This window comes from Globicephala melas, chromosome 4 (assembly GCF_963455315.2).
Source record: "Globicephala melas chromosome 4, mGloMel1.2, whole genome shotgun sequence".
NCBI classification, from domain to species: Eukaryota; Metazoa; Chordata; class Mammalia; order Artiodactyla; family Delphinidae; genus Globicephala; species Globicephala melas.
This window is the reverse complement of record NC_083317.1, coordinates 15,073,463-15,091,504: the sequence shown is the minus strand read 5'-3', so window position 1 is coordinate 15,091,504 and position 18,042 is coordinate 15,073,463. Positions and strand designations below refer to the sequence as shown.

Genomic DNA, 18,042 nt, shown 5'->3' with positions numbered 1-18,042 from the left:
ATTGGGTGAGAATGGAATGGCTCTATCTCCCTCATTCAGTGGTTTGCCTCATCTCAGTCAATATGTACAAACTGTTGTGTCAGCTCAGTATAACTGAAGGGAACAGGCACTTCTTTGCTACATTAAGCCATACTTGTGATGAATATTTGATGTTTGTCGCGAATCCACAATCTGTGTTAATATAGCTCCAAACTATAACTCTTTTAGACGTACATACCAAGCATAGGTAAAAACCTCATCCTGTGATAGAGATCTTGTTTGGGAGGTGGGGTTGGGGTATGGGCAGAAGATTTTGAATCATATTTGAACACAATGGAATTATAAATCCAGCAGGAAACCCCCCCCAAAATTAGCACCTCTTTCTCTCTCGCTCACTCGCTCCCTCTCCCTCCTTTTCTCTCTCTTTCTTTAGCTTTTCTTCTTCCTTTTCAGAAGTCTACTATTTCCCTGGGTATTCTCTACTTACTCTTATTCAAAGCAATGTTTCAAATCATCTTAAGACTCATTTGTACCAAAATGCTTTCTATCATTATCTTTCAGATCTCTTTGTGTATTTTGAGTTATTTCAGGTTTAAAAAAACAGAGACCTTGAACATGGGATCCTCCAGAACCACTTCATTTATTCATTTATTCTTTTTTGTCATTTGTACCTCATTTAAAGAAGGTAGAAAAAGAAGAGAAATCTCAAGTTTATTTCTATGTGCGATGATACCTTTCAGTTACCAGTAAATTGCATCTTAAAAGCAATAGTGTTTCTCCTGATGATGGGAACAGAGAATGAAATACTATGTCAATTTAAAATGCTATTACCTGCCCACATTCCCAATATCTTTTCCTTTGGATGACACTGTTCCGGCACAGAAATCTTTTTTTTTTTTTTTCCTGCAATTTTCTTCCATCACACAGGGAGCTTCATTAGAGAAGTGCATTTGACAACAAGAGACAAATGATGTTAGTGAGAAGCTCTCTGACGAGGCAGTTTGCAATTTATCTGTTCAGCAGAGTACCTGTCTCTCCTTAGGAGGCAGGCTTGGCATCTGCTTCGAGAGCGACATATGGCTGGTATAAAGCACTGTCAGTGTCTGCAGAGGTGTACCTCCATGTACCCAGGACGGGAAGAATGTGAACACACCAACTCTATGGAAATCCAGATTTTTCCACATGCACTTCTGCTTGCTGAGATGTAGCAGAAGTGAGGAAGGCAAGCTGGTTCTGCAGAACCTTTATAGGCAGCTTGCTCCTCTCTTTCCCTCCCTCCTTCCCAAGGTCACTTTCCCAGGGGCAACCCTCTCCCCACTTACCCTTGCTTTTGTTTATGCTTTGTCTCCATTTGGCTGATAGTGGTGGCTACTCCTGTTAACTTTTTTATCTGAGGCCATTACTCTCAGGAAGCTGAAAATAGCAGTTTTTGATAGTAGCCATGCACAGGCTTTCAAAATAGTAGTCCCTATATATGAACCTTCAAGTTGTGAACTTTCAAAGATTCAAATGTGTGTTTCATCAACTTCAGGCGTGAGTGAAATTGCAGTTTTCCCTCCGTCTCCTATTGCTGATGATCTGTCAGCTCTACCATCTCCCACCTCCTCTCCCATCTCCAGTCAGTAACTCTTCTTGCCTGTTCACTCGATGCCAGCCTCTGTATGCCAGCTGTTGGCCTGTACTACTGTACTTTTCAAGGTACTGTACTGTAAGATTAAAAATGTTTCCTTTATTTTTTGTGTTTGTTTGTTTTCTATGTATTATTTCTGTGAAAAGTATTATAAATCTATTATAGTACAGTATTATATAGCCTATTGTGTTAGCTGGGTACCAAGGCAAACTTTCTTGGACTTACGAACAAATTGGACTTACGAACGTGCTCTTGGAAGGGAACTCGTTCATATGTAGGGAACTTACTGTACATAAAATGTTTCCTCCTCTTCTCATACAAGTCAAGGCACAGGTTATAACACTTTTCCTCTCACTATGAAAAGCATATGAGATTCTTTTTTTTTTTTTTTTTTTTTTCGGTACGCGGGCCTCTCACTGTTGTGGCCTCTCCCGTTGCGGAGCACAGGCTCCGGACGCGCAGGCTCAGCGGTCATGGCTCACGGGCACAGCTGCTCCGCGGCATGTGGGATCTTCCCAGACTGGGGCACGAACCCGTGTCCCCTGCATCGGCAGGTGGACTCTCAACCACTGCACCACCAGGGAAGCCCAAGCATATGAGATTCTTAACCTAACCTCTAAGGAAGTCAAACATCATCTCAAATGATTTTATTTTAAAACTACTTACTGTCATCATGCCATCCAAAAGGCCAGTCCCAGGTCTGGGTGGGGCCTGCAGTCTCTCCATGGACCACTTCTCAATGATGGATGACACGTGAGGATTGTCAACATTAAGCAGCCGAAACCCGGTCATATTTACACCACTGTACCTATAGAGTTCCAGATCTAAAGCAAATAAGTCCTGCGCAGTATTAAAAATGATAAAAGTAGAAAGAGTTAACATTTTCTGTGCTCTTTAGGCAAAAGAGAACTAATGATTGTAGAAGCAACAAATGATTAAAACAAGAATGGCAGCCATCATCACACTGGTTCTATAAAAGAACATTTCCTCTTGTTTTTCACTTGCATGCTGCCTGACAAACTCTAAGTAATTAGTTTTCATTTTCATCCTTTTTTCTTTTTCTTTTTTTTGCAATACCGTTAAAGTTGGTATAAACCAAGAACAAGAATTTAGCTGCCAATAATTAGTATGCCCTTGGGAACAGGATGTGACATTCTGAGAAGCTAGAGAATTCTGTTCCTAGGATATAGTCTTTGGGGAATTGAAAGGGATGTTTGTGTCCATTTGATTCACTGCTTTTATTTTCTAGATGAGGAAACTGTGGTTCTGAGTTGTGATGTGACTGGTCTGAGAATGATTCACTTGTCAGTGGTAGTACCACCCTTCTCCCTCAAAACTTGCTGCCCCAGGCTGCCTTGAATCTTGCAAAGGAGGTGAAGTTTGGAACTTGCATATACATTTGATGGAAAGATAACTCTCAGCAAAAAAGAAAAAAGAAAAAAAAAACATTCCCTTGCTCACTGAAAATAACCTATGTCCCATATAATGAGAGCATAAAGAATGCCTGGGGCAAATAAGTCCTGAGCAATATTAAAAATGATAAAAGTAGAAAGAGTTAGCATTTTCACAAGCTTAGAATAAGAACCAAAGTGTTCTCTTCAGAGAATAAACTGGAGCCTATGGTTGTGTTGATGTATCTTAACAGTAGTATTTGTTCCCTTTTAGATAATGATGCAGGGAAAAAACTTGAACCCACTCTAGTATTTTCCATTACAGGTGAAGCTGAGTGTAAACCAGAAGTTTATGTTGACTCATATTTAAAATAGACTTAAGTGATTATTTCAACTTTTTCCTGTAAAGAAATGTTAGACACTAAAACATATCATTAAAGTATCTCACATTTATGAATAAACCAAACTTTCAAAATAGCATTTGTTAATAAAAGAGAAAAACTTCCATAAAAGTTACTTACCAATGTAACTGCTTTATGAAAGAACAATACAAAACAGTACATTATTTCTGATGATAGTGGTTACTAAAGAGAAGTAGCTTCAGAAACACTCCATGATTTATATGTGCAGAAGATGCATATAGATTTATTATTTTGAATAACTCTTTTCTACATCACTAGTTCTTCCCAAGATAACTTTGGATTAGACTGTAGAACTATAAGAATGCACCTCTGAACTCGCTCATGTAAGAAAAAGTATACTGCCTTTTAAATTGTTATATTTATTTCCCTTGCATTAACTAATTTTTTCTTTAAGTTTCATTAATACTCATGAGCAAGAGTGGTAGGAATATAAAAGCAAAGCATGGCAGAATGCAGATAAAACCAAAGGAAATTGCTTAAAGAAGCAAATTTAAAGAATAAGACCCAAGGAAGAATGATTCCTTTAGCACACTCAATGAATAGAAGGTAAGTTACTCAAGATACAGGGGGTTCAGACAGAAACTTCCAGGATGCATATTGAATCCCTTATTAATTCAACAGTACAAAAATACAATGTGCTAAAATGGATACATTAAGCATGTGCAAAATTAGCTTGGTTTCCAAATTGTTTCTATGCAATATACAATATGGAAAATTTGAGGCCCAATTTTCAACATCCCCTTGTTAGTGGAGGTTGAGGAAAGAAAGAGTGTGAGGGCAACTGGTTTGTCCTTCCATTGAAGACCAACCTTCTTAGGTTTCTTTGTTTATATTTTTCTCAAACTTCAATGAAGCTAACTCAACTGGTGTGTACACCTGGGAAGGATAGGAAGTTCTAAGGCAGATGGCAATCTCACCTTGAGTAAGACCTACGTGTTCATGGTGATGGGGAAAGGACCATATTTGTGATCAGAGTAAGATACTTTCCAGTTCTCAGGGTCTCCCTCAACTGTTCTGACAGAGGACCTGATCAGGATGTCAATGAAGGAGGGAAGACCACGGAAACTTTAGTTCAGGAATTTCTGCCCTGCATCCCACTCCCTAGCTCCAAGCTCAGGAGCAGTGATAATTTTGACAACTGCCCCAAAGCATTTGTCTCATGGCATCCTCTGCAACCCTTCATGCTCTTAGAAATACTTGAGTTAGGAGTTGAATTTACTACTTCTAGAAGTATGTGTATGGTAGCTGCCTGATCCTTGTTCCAAATTCTTTGATTTCCCTAACGTACTAGCCTGCCTTGCCAGTTTTATTTGGTAAAATGATACTCTTACTGAATCTCCCAAAATCTGGGTAGATTTTAGTCGACACACTTTTATAGGTTAGAAACGGAGGTTGGCTCTGTATTTTCTTCTCACGTAAAAGAGTGGAATGTATGTGTTGGGAGGGGTGTGTTGTGTGTGTGTGTGCATGTGTGTGTGTGTGTGTGTGTGTGTGTGGTGAGAACTATCACATCATTTTGATTTGTTAACTGCCTGAATCATTCTCCTTGATCTGATAATCTGTCAAAATTTAAAGTTGTATAGTTTCTTTTGAATTTCTCCAGCTTAGAGCCATGATTTTTCTTATGATGAAAAATGTTCAACGTGGAAAGCATCTCCCAAGCTCTTTATCTTGACGGTCTTCAAAACACCTGACAGGTGAACCTTGGCTAATCCAGCTATCCACTGGACACAGGTGGGGAAATCACATCAGATCAAAGAATGCCAAGATACACTTCAGTGTGCCCTCTAATGTATATAGAAAATGTAGATGATTCTTCTGTATTAATAGTTTGTACTTTGGCAGTTTCTATTTAATGAAAGCTTGATTTGAATTCCTTTCTGGGTGCACTTGCATTGATGCTAGTTAAGAAAGGAAAAAGAAAGAAAGAAAGAAAGAAAAAAAGAAAAAAAGAAAGAAAGAAAGAAAGAAAGAAAGAAAGAAAGAAAGAAAGAAAGAGAAAGAAAGAAAAAGGGAAGGAAGGAAAGAAGGAAGGAAGGAAGGAAATAAAGAAGAAAGAAAGAAACAAAGAAAGAAAGGGAAAGAAAGAATGAAAGAAAGAAAGAAAGGAAGGAAGACACCTGCTGTTCAACATTTCTGGATTTAGAGGGTTCTTAGGAAAGTAAAACAAATCTCCATGACAATAACTTGCCTTGACACTGGTGGGGCTGACTTAAAAATAACTGAAGATTTTTTTTATAGTGTGGAATACATTTCCACCAGATATGCTTACCAGGGTTGTGAAAAAGTAATGATAGTACTCAGTCATCATGCCCATGAACAGGATCTGCAAAAGAGAAATAAGAGAAGAATCAGAAACAGAATTATAATAAGAAATAGATAATTAGTAGGTTGACTGCAATAGCTTGGAGGCATAGAATAGGAAGGGGCTTTGGAAATCCATAGACCAAGTAGATCAGAAACCTGAGACAAACCAATTATTGATGTGGAGCTAGGATCCAGGCCACTGACCTCCATCCAATGCACTTTCAGTATGCTATGTTTGACCTTCATGGAAGTAATTGATCTGACGATCAAATTTAAAAATAGTTTATGCTCAACAAATTTTATATCTGGAGTTGTCCATAATGGCAGAGAGTTTTGCCTTTCCTACTCCCTGGGTTTCTGAGTAATCCTATGCTTAGATATATATTTTATTGATCTCCTTAGCTTTAGTACTTATCATAATGCCTCAGAGTAAAACTCATTAAATGTTAAATTGGCAATACTGATATGTAGATATATTTGAATGAGGATTTATAAATATGTATATCTCGGAAACCCTTCTCTCTACCCCTTTTCCATCTTATCCCATAGAGTGAGTAGGGGAAGAGAGGATTGTTTATAGATAGAAGGATGGGGACTATTTTTATACCAAGTCTCGCTGCCTCTTAATTCTGAGTCTGTTACCTAATTGGGACCCTGACAGTTCTAAACATCCTGTGTATATTGTCTTTATTTGGTGGGGAGGGGCAAGAAGGAGGTAGACAGAAAGGACAGGGGTTCTAGGTAGAGATAGTTTCTTAAAACTGTGATCTTACTTTTGGATTCCTGAAAATGGTGTCCACTGAGAAGAAACAGTTGCAAATGCTTTGGAGATAAGATATTGTCATCAATCTTTTAAATCAAGAGTATCACCTTCCTTGGTGCAGGTCACAAAGGACTGTTTAAGTGCTGTATTTTTGGTATTTGCATAGAAATGAATGCAGAAGACTCAGAAATGAAACTTTCAAGACAGTTCCCCCACAACTCTGATATATTCTGGATGCAAATGAAAATCCCCTCTGGAGGTTTTAAAATCAGATATTCTTAGGCTCCATCCCAGAGACATCCAGAATTAGAATTTCTGAGAGTGGAGCTTCTGTATTTCACAGCAGCGGCTGATAATCACTGCTTTATGGAAAACATGTCCATTTGCATTAAGGAACAAGGACTTTCATAACTTCAGTTGAAAAGATGGATTGAAAAGATTCTTCAGAAAAGCAACACAAGTTATTGAAGTTCTTATAAGGTGTCTAAGATATGTAAACTAGAATGATTTTACATGAAAGGGGATAAAAAATGGAGAGGGTATTTGGAGATGGCATGTAACATACATGAGCACAGATCTGACACTTCTTATGCCCTCTCTGCTAACATGGAAACCAGAGGAATATTTGGTGAAATTGTAATGTCATGAAGGCAAGAAAAATGACAGGAAACTCTATCTATGAATCATAAGCCCACAGTATGTAAGTCACTCCTATGGTGATAACAAGACCAGGTGCACAAAAGGATTTTTAAAAGGGTAGGATTGCTTTAGGGCCATCAATAACATTGAAAATCATGCGTGGTGAGCTCTTATTAGCTGGTCTCTTATATCACTGGAGCATAAAGAGCTAACCTGCTGAGGTCAGTCAGGAATTCAATTTTTCATTTAGGTTGTTAGTATAATTGCAGGCAAGACTATCTCTTAAAAGGGAACTGGAAAGTTTTATGTCAAGATATAGACCTGGACACTGGGGTTTAAAATATTGTTGCTGAAAAAACACAAAGGCACCTGAGTTTCCAGCTTTTCACATGGGCTAATTTTTCTTTTTAAACTTTATTGTGGGGGCATTTGATCACCATTTGAGAGTATAGGCTTTTTTTTTAAGCAACCATTCAACTAATTATTATTATTTATAATTTCTGGAAGCAAATATTCATTTGATATGTCTGTTACTTAATGTTAGAAAAGAGTCATGCAGATGCAGTGAATAAATAACTAATGGACCTGCTTTTGTAGCAGAAAGAATCCTTGGGACTTCCAGATACACTTTTTATTTGATATACTAGAAAAGTACCCCTTCTTGACTTTCCTACCTAGTGCCTGGGTCAGTGCTTCCTGGTTCTTCCCTTGAATTTCCTAGAAATGAAAATTAAGAAAAAAGTATAGTCATGGATCACTGAGCTGTCAATTTTATGGACTCTCTAGGACATGGGTGAATGAGAAATTTTTAGATAGAAATAAAGCCAAGAGCACCAAAGCTCTTTATAATGGTTTGTAGACTGGTTGGGATTGGCTGCTCTGCTGTCAAATGGTAGTATACTTTATACTCTATAGCATTCACACCACGATTCTCTCTGCATGTTGGTATTTCAGCTAAAAGTCATTAACGGTTTACGAAAATGTCATATCAAGATAAATGTCAGTTTTTCAAATAGTGTAATCATGATATGGGGATTTTTAAATGGTTCTTTGCAAAACTGACTTTTTATTAACAAACACTACCTTGTTTGAATTTTTTTTACTGTATTTTGCTGGATTGACCAGGAGGCACTGACTTAGGCAGTGTACACTTTACCAAGACAGTATTACTAGGAACTAGTTTTGGCTCTATTTAAATCATTTTTAATGGTTCAAAACACATCACATCACACACACTAATAAGTAATAAATGTGGCTGTCAATACTATTTGTACTGATGGCACGTTCCCCTTAATTGCTTCCACCAATACTTTAATAATGGTTGTTTCCTAACAGAATTATTCTTACTAAATATCCACTTGAAACCTTATTATTGACATAGATTGATAGACTGTAAAAACCTAGCCCTTTCAATAACATTTTATATCTATAGTAGGGATGTATTTAATACCTATTAGTCTTCTTGATTTTGGAAGACCCATAACGTGGACTTCATTAGTGCCATTTCCAATTTTCCAATGTGATGTGATTGTATTTCCTGGCCCCTTGTGCTTGGGTGGAGCCATGCACTGGTTTTGGCCAAGGAAGTGGGAAAGATACTGACATATGTCACCCTCCAGAGATCTCACTCACCCTGACAAGTGACTACCATGATTATCAGTGCCAGACAAGCCATTTTTTTGTTTTTGTTTTGTTTTTCTGAATAAATACAATTGTCTGTTTTATGAATACTTCAAGGTATGTCATGACTTTCTTTTGATTACTAGAGACTTTAGGGTCAAAATTGTGGGTCCTCCATTAGCAACTACTCAGGAACATAGGGTATATATTCTATGTGCTAATGCCATTCAGCTTTATGTTTTTCTTTAACTTTTCCCTTGGTACCAACTCTGTCCCTTTCTTAAAAAATATTTATGACTTTTTTCAAATGTATTTTTCTAGGCTGCTTCAGTTCTTTGTATAATAAAGATATAACATGAATAAATTATCATGGTTGGGAGAAGCGGAATATTTTTTTTTCCATAAAGAGAGATGAAGTATTCAGATCTGATATAGCTGGGTTGGGTTAGGGTAACAAAAAGCCTCTAACAAAATACCATTCATAGTTAATCATATTCTATGTCCTTGCAGAATCAATGATAAGAACTCAAAAGTTCTTGTAGATGATGGTGGTTCATTTTACATGTCAACTTTACTGGGCCGAGGGGTGCCCAGATTAAACGTTATTTATGGATGTGTCTGTGAGGCTGTTTCCAGATGAAATAAGCTTTTGAGAGAGCAGATGACTCTTCCCAATATGGTGGGCATCATCCAATCCACTGAGAGCTTGATTAGAATAAAGAGGCAGAGGAAGAAGGAATTCACCCCTTTTCCTTCCTGCCTGACTGCCTAAGCTGGGACTTTGGCGTTCTCCTGCTCTTTGACTGAGATTTTCACCACTGACTCTTCTGATTTTCAAGCCTATAGTTTCAGACTGTAATTACACCACAGCATTTCTGGGTCTCTAGCTTGCAAATGGCAGACTGTGGGCCTTCTCAGCCTCCATAGTTAAGTGAATCAATTCTTCATAATGAATCTCTTCATATATATTTCCTATGGGTTCTGTTTCTCTGGAGAACCCTGGCTAATACAGAGAACAATACCAAAATACTGAAAGTCCTACATACTCTGCATACGTATGACATTCCTTTCTATCTAGATAACACAATCCTTAAACGAGTGAAGGGAAGAGAGGCTGACACCTACGTGAAGGCTTTCTCTGTATTATGCTATCATGGAAATGCCACAGACTATTCTATTGTTTCAGTGGCTAGAAAATAATTACTGTTTTCTTTCTTTTGTAGTCAAAATGAATCATCAGAAAGCAGAATAAAACTCATTGGCATCTTTACTCCTGTCCTGCCCCCTAGGTTCATCAGAACCATTTTTTTTTTTTTAGATTCCAGATATATGTGTTAGCATATGGTATTTGTTTTTCTCCTTCTGACTTACTTCACTCTGTATGACAGACTCTAGGTCCATCCACCTCACTACAAATAACTCAGTTTTGAGAATGGACTTGAGGACACAGGGAGGGGGAAGGGGAAGCTGGGACGAAGTGAGAGGGTGGCATGGACATATATACACTATCAAATGTAAAATAGATAGCTAGTGGGGAGCAGCTGCATAGCACAGGGAGATCAGCTCGGTGCTTTGTGACCACCTAGAGGGGTGGGATAGGGAGGGTGGGAGGGAGACGCTAGAAGGAGGGGATATGGAGATATATGTATACATATAGCTGATTCACTTTGTTGTACAGCAGAAACTAACACACCATTGTAAAGCAATTATACTCTAATAAGCATGCTAAAAAAAAAAAAAAGAACTCATTGACAGTTGACTCTTGGAAGGACAACTCTAATGACCCCACTGTTATCAAGGTTCTCTGAAGCACTGTTGTTCATTAACTATCATGGCTCCACATTTGCCCAGCTGTTCTCTGGACTTTTACAATAGAACTCTCATGGCCTTGTTCACAGTAGTATTGATTCTTCCTGGTCGAGCTCTGTTGTTCTTTGCAAAGACGGTCTTTTGGATTTAGATGAGTAAATGTATCACATACAGCCTGAGCATCACAAAGACCATATTTTAGTTTGTCTTGAGAACCCTCGTCCAAGTCTAGATGAAGAGAGTTTGTGGAGTCTAATTCCTATGGTTGGTGAGAGAGTTGGTCTATAAGACACTTGGAAAGCCTCTGAGAAAAATCTTGCCATAACATGTCCTGGTATAAAGACGCCTATGTCACATTTCAACAGGATCATTTTCCTGAAGGCAATGCAGAGCTATGGAGACAGCAATTCTCCACAAACTCTCAGCATCCATTGCTAAAAGCAATTCATACATCACAAATAATTGGCATAATGCTGCTATCATCGTAGCAGAAACTTGAAATGGAACCTGGAGTGCTCCTAAGCATTTTTGAGGGATTCTTATAATATTTATAAGGGTTTTTATTACTGCATCTTTCCATTGAAAAATAGGTGTATTAGAAGTTTATATTGACTAACCTAAAGTGTATTGCTCCTTTTATAGCCTTCTCAGTATCAGGATAAATTCTAAACCATCAGACATGATTTCTAGTCAATAATTTCAAGTGAACAACTTCCAAATATGTGACATACAATGTGGCTAAAATAATGTTTTTACCTCAAGATAGAAATAAGTTATTTCAGCATAAAATAAATCTTCAGGAAACCAGTTGAATAATATCAAGTCTCAGAGAAGCAGTTTTAAGAAGAAAGTTTGAGCTCTAGGGTGTAGATTTTTCTCACCTGCCAACTGTGGTACTTTAGGCTGCAACTGCACTATCCTCTGAGCAGAATGCTCCTTTGGCAACATAGTTTTTAATGGTTGTCACCAGTAGAATTAGCTAGGTAAATTAGGCCTTTAGATCAATCTTTATTGATGCAAAAAAAGACACTCGTACAACACTGAATGACTGTAACATATCTACAAAGGTAACAGTGGAGTGTATGGAAAAATAGCACTGGATGCCTGAAAACCCTGACATGTAGAAAACTACCCATATCCTTATGGAGTAGGATGAATAATGCCCCCTTAAAAATGTCCACATCCTAATTTCCAGAATCTGCTAATATGTTACTTTACATGGCAAAAGAATTTTGCAGATGTGAATAAGTTAAGGATCTTAGTTTATAGGAAATTACTCTGGATTATCCAGGTGAGCCCAGTGTAATCACAAGGGTTCTTATAAGATGGAAGCAGATGGTCAGAAGGCAGAGAGGTGATGTGAAGATGGAAACAGAGGGAATGAAAGGCAATGTGATATGGGACCACAAGCCAAGGAATGAGGACAGCTTCTAGAAGCTGGAAAAGACAAGGAATTAGATATTCCCTGAACCCTCCAGAAGGAAAATAGCCCCGTCAACAGCTTGATTTTAGACTTCTGACCTCCAGAATTGTAAAAGAGTAAATTTTTATTGTTTAAGCCACTACATTTGTGATAATTTGTTACAGCAACAATATGAAACCAACACTCCACATTTGCTCATCTTTCTGGGATTATGGCCTATGAGATTGCACAATTTTGGTATTTTGATATCAAGAGCATGTATCAAGAGGAAAAATGACTTGTTTGAAGTTGAAAACTTTCTAAATTTCCTTGTGCCCCTCCATTCATGTACATATACTAACCACATGCATGTACACAGATACAGCTACTCACAAAGAGTCTAGGGTTTTCCTTCCATTCGAAGATAGTGCTATGCCATTTACAAACCCAGGCCACTTTCCTAATGCCTCCAAGTGAAATCAAAGGAAAGCAAAGAGTATTCCACACAGTGTAGGTGAATGGAATAGCTGCACTATTTGAGAGTGTCTTTCAGTCTTAATTCCTTTATAAGCTTCTCTCCAGAGGTATGGTCAGAAGAAGAAGGGAAGCTGATACTAATAGATATTAATAAATGGAGTGGAGCCCAATGGGGTTTAGTTTAGCTTCAGAAGATAATCCTACTAGAAGAGCCACATGGCATCATCCAGGTGCACAGCAGAAGAGATTATGCTATTTAAGGAGTACAGCTTGCTGACAACAGAGCAGGAAAAAAAAGATTTCCCCTAGCAGAATGAAATAGGCAACGTGGCAAATAGGAGAGAGTGGAGCTTTTGGAGGATTACATGAACCCAAAGAATAAACTCTCTGCAATATCCAAGGGAAATTGGTGGAAATATGAGGTATAAGAAAGACTACAGTAGAAGAAAAGTTTTAACAGCAAAGAACTGAACGAATCTTGAAGTTGGAAATTTAACAGAGAATATGTTGCATACACTGTAATCTTTGTGCAATAAGCTTCTTTGGTAATGGTGGTAATAAAAACTATACCTCAAATTTGCCTGAGGGTGACCTTTGGAGGGAGAGATTAGTCATGTAGTCACTAAATGGTGGTCTTGCTGGTCTCATGATATCTCTGTAGCACAATAAAGTTATCATAATTTTGGTCCTGTTTCTCAGATTTTTGGCTTTTTAGATGACTTTATTTTGTCAATTTATCTAGTAGCTATCAGGCTTAGAAAACAATTATTTTTATCAGTGTTTCTCAGTGCATTAGTATCTCCAAAGAACTCTTTGAAAACACCCATGACTGTACCCTATCCCTAAATATTCTGATTTATTTGGTCTAGCGTATGTTCTAGGCATTGGTATCTGTGACACCAAGACTCTCCAGGTGATACTTACATACAGCCAGAGCTGAGAACCACTGATTTATATTAACCAAACTCATATTTTAAAGGGATAATAATAATGATCAAAACTACTATTTGATGAGTGTTACAACATGTCCACTGCTGTAACAGGTTCTTTATCTACTATTGGGGAGGAAGTGTTATCCCCCGTTTATAGATGTGAGCATAGTTATAGTACTTGAACCCAGGTTTGATTTCAATCCTGGGCTCTTTGTGCTATATTTATAATAGGAGGTATATGTGGGAGGAAAGTCAGTAATTTGTACAAAGTCCTTCTGTACTTTGAGAATCCAAATAAAAACATATGGTTCTTTGGTGAGAGCAAAGTTAGAAGGACAGGAATTGGATCTTTATCTTAAGGAATGAATCCATCAAGCCAAGAGAGCTTGATAAGTTGCCCCTCTATTCTTGTTCAGAGAGCTGGCCTCCATTATAAAAGGTTGTACCATGGATGATGCTGCAGGTATTATGGGGAGCCTCACTCACTTTTCCTCCTTCTGTCAGGAATTCAGACCTACATAGCTCTTCTATTATAACATCTCTTTAGATATTAGAATTAATTAGATTCCAATTTTAAATCCCTTTAGTGATCTTTCAGGAAGAACTTTGGCCTCTTTAACGGGGTCAGCTTTCATGAAGAAAAGATAGTTTGGGACTTCCCTGGTGGCACAGTGGTTAGGAGTCAGCCTGCCAATACAGGGGACACGGGTTTGAGCCCTGGTCCGGGAGGATCCCACGTGCTGCAGAGCAACTGGGCGCCTGCGCCACGACTGCTGAGCCTGAGTGCTGCAGCTGCTGAGGCCGGCGCGCCTGAAGCCCGTGCTCCGCAACGAGAGGGGAGGGGCATCTCAGTGAGAGGTCCGCGCACCACAGCGGAGACCCAACACCGCCAAAAATAAATAAATAAATAGATAAATAAATTTAAATCTTCAGAAAAGTAAAAAAAAAAAAAAGTACTGCTTTAAAAAAAAAAAGAAAGGATAGTTTGTAAAAAAAATTGTAATGCAATTGTTAAAATTGTGTGATACACATAATAATAGATATTTTCGTGTGCTTGATGTTATAATGGCAGTGGACACAAGGTGCTTAGGGCTTTGCATGGCATGCTAAACAATGCGGGCTTATACTTAAGGCAATAAAGGGGTGGGGCGAGCACTCAGGAATTTCAAACTTGAGAGGTGTAAGATCAGATATTTTATTTAAAATGAACAGTTTTTGAGGTCACATGGAGGCTGGGTAGAGAAAAGGAGAGGGAGGGGACTTGTGACTGAGAGATCAATTGTTCTAGCACAGGAGGAAGATGATGAAAGTGATGGAGAAAAGGAGGTAGAATCTGAAACATATTTAGAAGGCAGAATCTACAGCATTTGGTAACTAATAAATAGGAAAGGTGAGGGAGAGCCAAGGAGATTCCCAGGTTTCTGGCTTGAGTAAGCGAATGGTATTTCTGGTTGGCGGGGGAAAGGATGAGTAGGAAGATGCAATATGTTAAGTCTGGCATGGAGATTTAATGACATCAGATGAGATCCTCATAAGGTTGTGAGACTTGGTAATTCAGACTGAAAGGAGGTTTGGGAACCACTATTGTGATATGATAGAGGAGGTGATGCAGTGATAGAGTTAGGATTGGGAAGCACTGTATCACTCTTGTAGTTCTGCCTAGATACCATATCACTGATAATACTGGCGATGCTAATCCATAACATGTGGAATACTTCATGCATCAGTGGTGGGCTGCTTAGTGCCTTATAGGCATTGTCACATTTAACATTTCTCAAAACAGCATGAGCTATGGGCTATGACATTCCTATTTTACAGATGCAGCAAAGAACAAATAACTAAGTCCTCTACTAAATAACCTCATTCAATACATTGAAGTTTTTCACAGCACTTTATTCTCCCTTTACCCTGGCACAGTCTTTAGCACATAGAAAACAGCAAATACATGTCAACTGAATAAATGGTGACATTTAGATCTTACAGAATCATGCTTATAACAGAAAGTATGTGGCTAACAGTCACGGGGAAAGTAGGGTGGAGGGATATTTTTGCTAAAACCTTGCATCTATGAAGGGTTGAAGAAGCAGGTATGGTTAACATAATGAAGTGATTTTTAACCTGCTTCAGTCTTCAGCCTTCTTTAGGGAATCAGATAGAAGCTATGGATCTTTTCCCCTGAGAAAGTCACACCGAGGGGCACAGACATCCTCAAAATTTTGAATAGAGCTGAGGATCACTGATCCTGCTACAGGCTTAAGACATGCTTTTTGTTATACACATCTTCAAATTCCTTACATGATTCCTTTTAAATTACCCCCACCTTCCTTGCAAAGATAATTTCTCTTATTGCCTATTACAGCCAAATTTTGATGTAGCTGGAATTAAGCATTAGAGCATTTCTGAGGCACATATGTGATTTTTATTACCTCTCAATTTGGATTGAAACAAATCTAAGTCCTTTTCAAAATCTACTCATTGGAGGTTTTAGAGCATCCTCAAAAGGGCATCCTGTACACTAAGAATACAAACAAATTGCAAACCCTTTCAGTAAATTTTTGATTATTCATAGAGGTCAATTAATTCTTGTGTATATTAATAACATACTCACATCTATGAACCGCTCTTTATAATCCAAACAAACTATGTGCTCAGGAAATGTAAAGAGATTTTAATATCAGCCTGAGAGAAACATAATTAGAATAGGAATGTGTTGTCAAAAAAAATTATATATCTGCAAATTATCATCCAGTTAGTATAAACTGAGATTCAACATGATTACATTGTCAGGATTTATCCAAAGTAATGAACTTCTCATCAATTAAGTATCTCAAAGACTACCAAAGGACTCTAAAAAACCTTACAAAAGAATGAACTGCTTAATTATTTCCCCATTTCTTTGAAAGCTTACTAAGTACAAGGCAATGTGCAAGTTCTTTATGTCTAGATGCTAGTAAGAGGATTCTTGATTCCTTGTATGCATGGAAGCTCAGAGCTGGAGGGAAGCTTAGCAACAGTTAGAATCTAATCCAACAATCCTATTTTACAGGTGAGGTGACTGGGTCTCAGAAAAACAAACAGACTCACTCAAAGTAGCATATTAAGACGGGCTAAGAAACTCAGATCAGAGGCACATTAAACCCTGGTTTGAAATTCCAGCCTTGCTATTGAGTGTATGCTCTGGAACCTCATTCTTCTCATCTGTAACATGGGATATTTTGAGGCAGTAAATAGATAACACTCCAGTCAAATACATAGCCTATTCTGGCACACAATGACTACCCAATAAATGGCATTTATTTTATCTTATTAGGGGAAGAGCAGAGTTTGCAACTGCATCTCCCAACTTTCAGTCTAAGACTCTAGTCACAGTCCCCTACTGCTTTAGAAATTAGCTTCATGGTCTCCAACCAGTAAATTGTCATTAGATAGCTAAACTCTCGTGACATGCAGTTTCAAGGTCTCTTTTTGCCTTAAGGTGGCAGAGATTTGGGTTTTGTTGTTGTTTTCATTGTTGTATCTTTGTCACCTTCAATCAGTGCTCAACAAATATGTGTTGAATGAAAAAATGAATTTCTTTACTATGTCCACACCACATTCACTACTTGGTTTCAATATAAACAACATTTCTTGAGAACTTGTGTAAACTAGAGATGATTGGATGTTTGAGAATCAAGGAAATAACACATCCAAGAAGTATGAAGCTTAACTAAAATGTGTTCCAGGTTCCATTACTTGGAGAATCAGTTGACTTCTTGGTGTACATAACAGTAACAGAATAGGATACTTTCTTTTCCTTTTAAATCCTGAGATAAGTTTCAAATCCCAGCTTAGCCACTTGCTGGCTCTGTGACTTTGGGCAAGTTACAAAATCTCTCTGAAATCTGTCAGTTTCTTGTATGCAGAATTTTCTCATAAAAATTAAATGAGTGATGCATTTCACTTGCTTAGCACAGTGCCTGGCACATAATAAGTGTTGAGTAAAATGTAGCCCTAAGGTCTTTGGCTTATTTTATGTGTTTATGATTAGAAATAACAGACTTGGGGATCTGACTTAGCTGGTGCAGGTCCCAAACACAGAATTACAACCTTTTAGCACATCTCAGCTGTACTGCTTGACTTGATGTTTTCTGTCCTAAGAGATGAAGGCTGATGGTACTTCTGTCCTGTGAAAACATGAAATGAAACCCATCTAACTACCTCTGCTTGCCTTGGTCAGAGATGTTAGGCATAACTTATATGGGGACAAAAATCCATGCACAAAATTATTTGATTAATCAGCATTGCCATTGCACTTCTTAGCAGAGGGAAGCCAAGCGTTTAAGAAATACATTTTCTGCCTGGTCTTGTTTTTATGTTAATTGAAACAAAAGAAAAACAAAATAGAAACAAAAGCACACAAATGTTGACAGGAGAAAATGCAATATAATTCTACAAAATATTTTGGTACTAAAATGTTCTATGGAGGCTAATGGCTCAATTATAGCTTAATGCTCATTGCCACGAGTGTTGAAGGAGGAAAAACATCTCCCCTCTGATGCACTTGTTCATGTAAACAAGACAGCAGTTTTCCTGAGTCAGAAACAGTATGTTCATGCTCATCCACTGGCCACTCTCTAGCTCAGGGAATTGGCCCAGCCCTGAAACAGCTTCCCTGCTAGATGAAGCACCACT

The 18,042-nt window shown here is 38.1% G+C and overlaps 1 protein-coding gene across 11 annotated transcripts in view; it reads right to left on the bottom strand.

Moving 5' to 3' along the window:
• The window catches only part of GRIK1 (glutamate ionotropic receptor kainate type subunit 1), a 419,139-nt gene that overhangs the window by 119,034 nt on the left and 282,063 nt on the right, over positions 1 to 18,042 (bottom strand). For all 11 annotated transcript variants that reach the window (XM_060297863.1, XM_060297866.1, XM_060297865.1 and 8 more), the window contains 2 exons: positions 5,695 to 5,748; positions 2,276 to 2,449 (listed from right to left, as the gene is read on the bottom strand). In XM_060297863.1, coding sequence (XP_060153846.1) covers positions 2,276 to 2,449; positions 5,695 to 5,748 — 228 coding nt within the window. The remainder of the gene's footprint in view (positions 1 to 2,275; positions 2,450 to 5,694; positions 5,749 to 18,042) is intronic.